The sequence below is a fragment of the Ruditapes philippinarum genome, unplaced genomic scaffold, assembly GCF_026571515.1.
Source record: "Ruditapes philippinarum isolate M1 unplaced genomic scaffold, ASM2657151v2 ctg6050_1_1_1_1, whole genome shotgun sequence".
NCBI classification, from domain to species: domain Eukaryota; kingdom Metazoa; phylum Mollusca; class Bivalvia; order Venerida; family Veneridae; genus Ruditapes; species Ruditapes philippinarum.
In genome coordinates, this window is record NW_026866049.1 from 104,518 (window position 1) to 112,902 (window position 8,385).

The window sequence follows — 8,385 nt, forward strand, 5'->3', positions numbered from 1 at the left end:
TTGACTTCACTTTTACTTTGATGTTCGCTGAAGTCTCTTCAGCTAACAGAACTGTCATTTTTACATTTAAACACACCCCTTGAAAAAAATTACGAAGCGAGTCGCTACTAGCTTTTTTAAAAGCTAACCTTGTGTGTCGTTACGGTAGTCAAATTATACATTTAACGTTACAGAATTCAATAATTATACTTTTTATCCAATCAATATATTATTTTCAAACTATCCATTGTTTGAACTAATTTTATCTTAGTTATGCACAAGGATTGAAGAAATGTTACCTTAAACTAAGGCCGACTAATCAGTAATTAAGTCGATATAGAAGACACATTGTTTAAATAGTTTATGATATGTCGGGTATCAACACGGAAGTAAATTAAAACGAGCAGTACCTGGAATAATAGTAATATACATGTATTTAGTATAGTAGTTGGAGATTAACTTCACACATACTTTACGAAACGTTTTCAAGGCGTGATAATTTCATTCGATTGTTGTGATTTATCTAGAGAAGAAATAAAATGGCAACATTTCATCCAACTAAGTTGGCTAAAAAAGGAGAGGCAAAATTAGATTTAGCGTTTGTAATAGATTGTACTTCAAGTATGGATCCTTACATAACAGAGGCTAGGGACAATATTGTACAGATCGTAAATGAAATTGTTGAAAGTGAGAACTGTGACGTGCATCTTGCTCTAATAGAATACCGTGACCATCCACCGGTAGAAGAATCTTTTGTTACCCGAGTACATGATTTTACTGAGTCAGTCGGAACTATGAAGAAATGGCTGCGAGACTGTTACGCTGGTGGCGGCGGTGATATACCTGAAGCTGTTGCCGACGCAATGAACGATTTGTTGAAGCTATCCTGGCGCGAAGAAGCAACTAAAATATGTGTATTCATTACGGATGCACCACCACACGGTCTTGGTGCCTTTCGAGATAAGTTCCCTGAGGGTTGCCCACTTGGTTTAGACCCAATGGAGATTGCAAGAGCATTAGCTGCCAAAGGAATTGGAATTTACGTTGCTGGGTGTGAGCCAAGTATAAAAGCATATAAGGATTTTTATCTGGCAGTGGCACATATAACCGGTGGTCAATATATACCACTTGAGGAAGCAAACTGTCTGGTTAAAATAATAATTTATGGGGCAAAAGAAGAAATGTCGTTGAAAAAATTTGAAGAAGAAGTGGATAAGGAAATAGTTGAGCTTAAAGCAAGCAAGAGAATTATAAACGAAGACGAAGTTACAAATTTACTTCATACAAGATGGCAACAACGTGGAGAAACTACAAAACAATTGACGTTAAATCAATGCGGCTTAGCAACGGCAAAAAGTTCCGCAACGGCTATGGACATCTCAACAATGGGATTTGATGCTGTTAAAACTCTTTACAAAACTACAACACATAAAATGAGACAAGCTAAAGTGTCAGATGAAAGTCAGAATAAAGATGAGACAGCACAGGTTGAAGAATGTAATTTGAAATCTAAAATTACTATGGCAACAGAATCGCTTGCAAAGCTTCAGACAGATACACCAACGGCTCCAAGAAAGGTCGACCTCTCTAGCGTTCTCGGTACAATCGATTTTGGGCCTGCCCCAGTAGATGAAAATAAATTGAAGTATACGAATAGGCATGAGACAGCACAGGTTGAAAAATCTAAGATTACTATGGCAACAGAAACGCTTGCAAATCTTCAGACAGAGACACCAACGACTCCAAGAAAGGTCGACCTCTCTAGCGTTCTTGGTACCATCGATTTTGGGCCTGCCCCAGTAGATCAAGATAAATTGAAGGATACGAATGACGTGAACATAAAGTCCAAGAAAGGAGGATACCAGTGTATAGATGGAGGGGTGACCCTAAATCAAACTATGAGATTAGTGCAGAAATCTATGATTAAGATGATGACAAATGATTCCGAGAAACAGTGATTATGTTTCAATAAGATAACAATATAACATCAGTAACCTATTACTGTTACTGGGTTTTAAACTAAAAATAAAACATTGAAAACTAATGACGATAATTATGTATCTGACATAATTATTTTATACCTGGAAGGTAAAATTCATATTGCAGACGTGATTTATTGCGGTATGACGTTGCTGAAATATATGAAAAAATATATGTAACCATTAAACTAACCCTTTATATTTTGATTTGTGAATTTCATGTTGTATAGCTTGTTTTAGGTATACATCAAGTGTGTCCTCCCTTGAGGTATCCAAGAATTTATAAAGAAAACTTTAATTTCATAAAATGATATCACAAGCTTATTTTATATGATTTATGTTAACTGTAAATTTTAAGTATGTTTTAATGGTTTTGAGATAAAAAAAAAAGAGAAAAAAAATCTGACGGATGTTAACGTTTATAAAACGTAGCAACGAATTCGGTCTTTGTAAAACAAAACTAATTACAAAGATCCTATCATAAGTGGTTTAAAAATGAGAGTTATATTCAAAAAATCATTAAAAGATATTCAGTTGTATATATTTTTTAATTTGTTACATTCTCACATTTTTTTTGCTTATCTTTTCTTTTAAACCCTTTTTTATAAAAAAAATTAAAACATTACTTGTTTTTTTTCTAAAAAAACGAAGTTTTTTTTCTCTCTGATGCTTAAATTTTATATTTTTTCTTTTTTTTGCTTTTATACTTTACTTACGCAAAAAATTTTTTTTTTGTGTGTATTTTGAAGTCATTTTTAACGATATCCTTTTTTTAATGTGGAAATTTTGAAACCAAATTTGCTTCAATCTGCTTTTTTTATATGTTGGTTAATCTTGTGAGTCAACCATACTCGTACTTTCTTTTCTGTATAGTTTGTATTTTGTTTTGTATTTAATGTACTTTTTTATGTTATATGTACAGAGTTTATAGCAATAACATATGATTATCCTGATTTAGCTCTAAGTGTGGATTTTTCTAGACCAGAACACACGAACCAGATCACATGAATCAGGGAAGCTGGCATGGCAAAAAAAAAACGGTGATTAAGCCAGTCAGAATTTGAAAAAATTAATTAACAATATTACATAAGTAAGTGTAACACAAAAAAGTTTAAAATCATGATTTCATATTATGTTTATACATGTATCACTATGAGTGTAAGTTTATCTTTATTATATTTAATATCAAGATAGACGTGATTGACCTGGTGTATAGCTTTAAATAAACATACGTATAATATATATTGTTATATTTAATCTGACCTTGTTGTTCAATAGATGATTAATCGCTGTTTTTCCGTCAAATTCCGAAAAAGAAATACATGTATTAGAATAGATATTTGTTCATTGCATTATTTAAGGGACAGATAATCCTTAAAGCCATTATAACGCTAAATTACGCTGTAAAGAGTATATACATAAAGAAATAACATGCAATATCATTGTAAAGGAATTATCTACTTCTTTCGTAAGTTGTAAAGTATTTCTGACTTAGTTATATCTTCGCCACGGCGATCACTGACAGTTTTTGTTGTCATTGTTGTTGTTATTATTATCATTTTATTACTATTATTATTATTATTATAATTATTAATATTATTATTATTATTATTATTATTATTATTATTATTATTATTATCATTATTATTATCATTATTATTATCATTACTATTATTATTATCATTATTATTATCATTACTATTATTACTATCATTATTATTATTATTATTATTATTATCATTATTATTATCACTATTATTTATTATTATTATCATTATCATCATTATTATTATTATTATTAAAATTATTATTATCATTATTATTATCATTATTATTATCATCATTATTATTATTATTATTATTATTATCATTATTATTGTTATTATTATTATCTATTCATTTGTTTATTTATTTATTGTTTCAATGATACTTCTCTTTTTTTTGGCGTGGGGAATATTTATATATTTCATGTGGTATCTTTAAAGATTTAAACTTGTTACTTCTTTAGACTATCCACTCTTTCATAGTACTTAAAGTGATATATCATTAGTAATTCAAGTTCTTTCAAAGGTTCAGTGATCGCTTGACCGTAAATTATTACTGAACACTAATTAAGTGGTGTATATATGTATGTTTTCAACACTGTCGTCCTAAATCAACTTAACAGCAACAGTTTTTATATTAATATAATAGTATTTTGTACATAGGACTTTAACCATTTATTTGTTTTGTGTCATATAAACAAGTCCAAAGTATCAGTTTATCAGTCAGCCAATCGCGACTTTTCGGCTCTTTTCGTCAAACTTGGGCAATGATGATGGTAACTCGGCACTCAGCGGAGTTTTCCGAACGCAAAAGCAGCAGTATGATATATTTAAGTGTCACTGTTGTTAAAATAATTATGAAGTGTTTATTAAAATAAACGCGATATTAAGGAAAAGTAGCCTTAAGAAGATTTTGGTTTTTATATAGTAATAATACTTAAATTAATATAATTATAACACAAATATCGAGAGAGAGGGAAAAAAATGGCAGAAGTTACTACAAACAGTCGAAGAATTTGATTGCTATGGACGGAAGCAAACACGCAACTAATGCATTCGTTTGTAAGTTACTGTTCACTTATTTCATTCAGTAATATAAGTAGCTATCTACGAGGCATACTTTATATATTTTTTCATTTAAATAAAACTTTATAATGCTTCCCATCAGCCACGGACTTTAATTGACAAAATTGTCAATTAAAGTCTGTGCATCAGTCATTCGCTGGTTAAACATTTCTGCCCAATTTGCGTTTGTCTTATTTTTATTATTGAAACTGCAAATTGGCGAGACTAAATGTAAAAAATGCATTTAAATTCATAATTTATTTATGACAAATGCCACATATTACACTGACAGGCGACAAATTAAATGACTGCGCAAATATAGGAGTTTGTGATATAAATTATAACATTGTACAAAATACGTAAATAATACTCAATGATAAACAAAATATGCTCAAAATAGTTGTCGTATTTACGGTTGCTACATATAGTTGTCACAAATTGAATGTTGTATAACATACATGTAAAACAAATTAATGAACTAATTGCAACTTTAAGGAATCTTGTACTTTTTCAGGGTTTATGGAGCATTTCTACAAGGATGGTGATACTTTGATTATTGTTTACTGCGCTGAGTTAGGAGCGAATCTGCCTCGTAAGTTAGAAGAAGTTAAAATTTCATTTAATCACATTTGACCGGCATTATGATATCCTCCTCAAAGAGATAAATTCGTAAAATTATAATTTTAATTTTCTTGTCTCTTCAAGTGTAATGAGACGTTAAGTTCCGTTTGAATGTTTATAAAACGAGATTTTTACGATAATGTTGAATAATAAAACGCTGGTTTATTTTATCTTATCATTATTATTATTGCCAGCCATTGCCCAGCTTACAAACCCTGGAGTGGTTCCCATCATGATAGCCGAACATGACGAGGAAGTACAGAAAGTCTTGAAGAACATTGATGACACCGTCAAACAATATAATGTAAGGCAACTCCATCATTTACTAAAATCGCAACTTTGTAATTCAGTCAAACTTCGGGATAATGACTTTTGGTAATCGACTGGATAATCTAAATGCGGCTTTACCCTTTATTAATTTTTTCCATGGCTGTTTTTTTTTTGCTACGCTTCGAACGTTACAAAATATAAAAAAATATTGTCTTGTAACAGTACATGTAGTAAGACATTTTTATTTATAATTTATTATAACGGTCCGTAAATGTATTGTAAGGGTCCTTATTGTTTTTGTTCATAGATCGATAGATTGCTAACATCTAGCTATGTACACACATTTTAACTTATTGGTATTGTATCGCATGTACGTATGTAAAAAATATGTGAGCGTAAAAAGGGAGAGAGCAACGTTCATATGGAACGCAGCCTTCCAGTCAATTGTAGAACCTTGCAAATTTAAATTAAATAACTTATCTATCTAGATGTTTGTATATTAGATCTGGATGAACTAATATGTCTCGCTTATGAACGGATTAGTATCACCAATGGTTGCTTCTAGATGAATCACCCAGAATCGGCCCTTTGTCAAGTTTGTGCCCTTCGCCGTCAAGGGTTACAGCCAATCAAAGGTTATGAAACATATACTAACGTACTCAACCTATCTCGTACTAATTAAGGTCCGTGACTACTACACTATCAACATTTTAAACAACACTCAGTTTATGTATCGTGTCAAGTGCTACAAGTCGTTAAATGTCCCATTTAACTATATCATTAGCACTTGAAGGAGTAGCCCTATACTAGTATTTAAATTAAAATTCCCGCGCATCAAAGTTACATACGTATACAAGGCCATCTTATAATTATATCTAGATGTGTATTGTTGTTGTTTGTTTGTTATTTTTTGTTTGTTGTTTTTCTTTGTTTGATGGTTTTTTTTTATCATTTTTAACCACGTGTTGTTGTTTTTTATTCTTGATACAGGTGAAATACTCAGTTGAGCGCCTACACGAGCCTGCTGGCGAATCTATAGTACTGGCCGCCAAAGATCACAATATTGACATCATTGTAACCGGGAGTCGGGGAATGGGCGTGGTCAGACGAACCATACTGGGCAGTGTTAGCGACTATATTGTTCATCATTCACACGTGCCTGTGCTAGTTTGTAAATACAGTGACCAGCAATAAAATACACAAACTTATGCTATTTTTAGATAGCAGAAGATATGACAATGTAAAATTTTATCTTGACTGTTTAAAGGAGAAACATGCGACAGTCGGCACTCGGCAGTGTATCATTAAAGGGACTCTAAAGTTTTTTTTTACATGACTGGCCCGAGATTTAGGTACATTTGATATATACATGAAGGTCTGGACCAGTAACTTGTGTGCAAATTTTCATATCCCTCAAATAATCATTTTTATTGTCCAAAATGACACAAATATGAAAAGCATTGCAACGCTTTCACTCAACTTGGGTTAGGATTCGCACAAAAAACTTCTTTAATTTTGAGTGTATTTATTCATTATCCTTTGCATATTTTTCCATTTAAAGAACTCCACTTGCTCTATGTAAGAATTTTAAAATTTTATGTCTTTAGGCTGTCTGCCATTAGTAGAGTTCCTTTAATATAGTTTACACTGCCCACATGTGGTACATGTACAGTTCTATGATTTTAATATTGAAAGATATTATGTATTCAAAAAAAGTTTCTAATATAAATAATTTTTTATTTTTTAATTTTTGGATATTGAAATATTTTGGTCCCTTCTGCCCAAAAGCACTATTTGACTTTTATGGTACAGTTATAATGAATTGTGAATGTGCCTCAAAATATAGTACATAATGCTTTGATAAAGTATCAAGGGGTTTGAAACCCAATGTAAATCAATGATTTTTGATATGTCCCTTTGCAAATTTTAGCCCAAATAGTGAAGATATTTTTGTTTTTAAATTGGGGTGTTTAAATGTGGAATTCTGCTTAGGCCCGGGTGCAAAGGGGGGCTTTGGAGGGAAAACTTGCATTTTTTCCATTTGCCGTCCTTGAACAGGCTCAATCAAACCGAGCCTGCAACATTTTCATGTTTTCCGTGTAGGGCTTTCTTTATGGATCATGTTTTTCTCTATTTTATATTGCTAATAATTTTCGTCTTCATCATCTTAGTTTTGTTAGTTATTTTTCTGTCTGGTCCATCGGGATAATTTATCAGAATGCTGTATGTATTGAAAATTGAATACTGATTAAGACGGTTCTTGTTTTTTTTTGTAGATGTTGTAATTTTCATTCTTTCTCTTGAACGTTTAATTATATTCACACCAGGCCGATATTAGTGCTTTGTGGCAACTATAGTACATCTAAGTGTAATTTGTTTTGATCCTTTGGTATAATTGATTCTAGTGCATGTGTATAAAGTGTAGGGAATTGAACACCACTTTTAAGTCGGAGCGTGACTATCTTTAGCCCTGATTCTTTATTTTTATTATCATAATTATTATTATTATTATTATTATTATATTATATTCAGGCGCACTAACACAATTTAGTCATTTATGGCGCCGGAACAGGAAAGATGAGTTTGGCTAACCTAAGGTGTTATAACTCAAAGCCCAGCAGGATAAAAACCTACCGGAGCCATAAGCTGCATATAATCCAGTTGTTCGAACCATTTTCTCGCCTCTTACGATCACGCAGGAATAAACGGTGTCTGCAATTCTAGAAACCCCTCCTTCATTAATCTGATATTTTTTACATACTTATAATTGTCCATGTTACATTAATTGAAAAAGCCTTAATAATATGTAACCTGTGTATCGTTTTCTGTTTATCACTGGTATATTGTATCCTCCGTGTTATGTTGTATTTGGTTGGTATTCGCCTAACTGTTGTGTCGTCGTTTGTTTGCCTAACTGTGGTAATGTT

The 8,385-nt window shown here is 31.6% G+C and overlaps 2 protein-coding genes across 2 annotated transcripts; both read left to right on the forward strand.

The window, feature by feature from the left end:
• Positions 1-363: 363 nt before the first annotated feature.
• On the forward strand, positions 364-2,294 carry LOC132731117 (uncharacterized). The gene has a single exon (XM_060717242.1). The coding sequence runs from the start codon at positions 519-521 to the stop codon at positions 1,935-1,937; it is 1,419 nt and encodes a 472-aa protein (XP_060573225.1). The 5' UTR covers positions 364-518; the 3' UTR covers positions 1,938-2,294.
• Positions 2,295-4,369: 2,075 nt separating this feature from the next.
• Positions 4,370-6,766, forward strand: LOC132731124 (uncharacterized). The gene is made up of 4 exons (XM_060717250.1): positions 4,370-4,564; positions 5,082-5,159; positions 5,383-5,492; positions 6,449-6,766. Exons 1-4 carry the CDS (start codon positions 4,528-4,530, stop codon positions 6,650-6,652), a joined length of 429 nt encoding a protein of 142 aa, XP_060573233.1. The 5' UTR covers positions 4,370-4,527; the 3' UTR covers positions 6,653-6,766.
• The last annotated feature ends 1,619 nt before the right edge of the window (positions 6,767-8,385 follow it).

Coding starts and splice junctions, on each gene's coding strand:
- LOC132731117 (XM_060717242.1), top strand. CDS start 519: ATGGCAACATTTCATCCAACTAAGTTGGCTAAAAAAGGAGAGGCAAAA.
- LOC132731124 (XM_060717250.1), top strand. CDS start 4,528: ATGGACGGAAGCAAACACGCAACTAATGCATTCGTTT. Junction 4,565..5,081: donor CGCAACTAATGCATTCGTTT/GTAAGTTACTGT, acceptor GTACTTTTTCAG/GGTTTATGGAGCATTTCTAC. Junction 5,160..5,382: donor GTTAGGAGCGAATCTGCCTC/GTAAGTTAGAAG, acceptor TATTATTGCCAG/CCATTGCCCAGCTTACAAAC.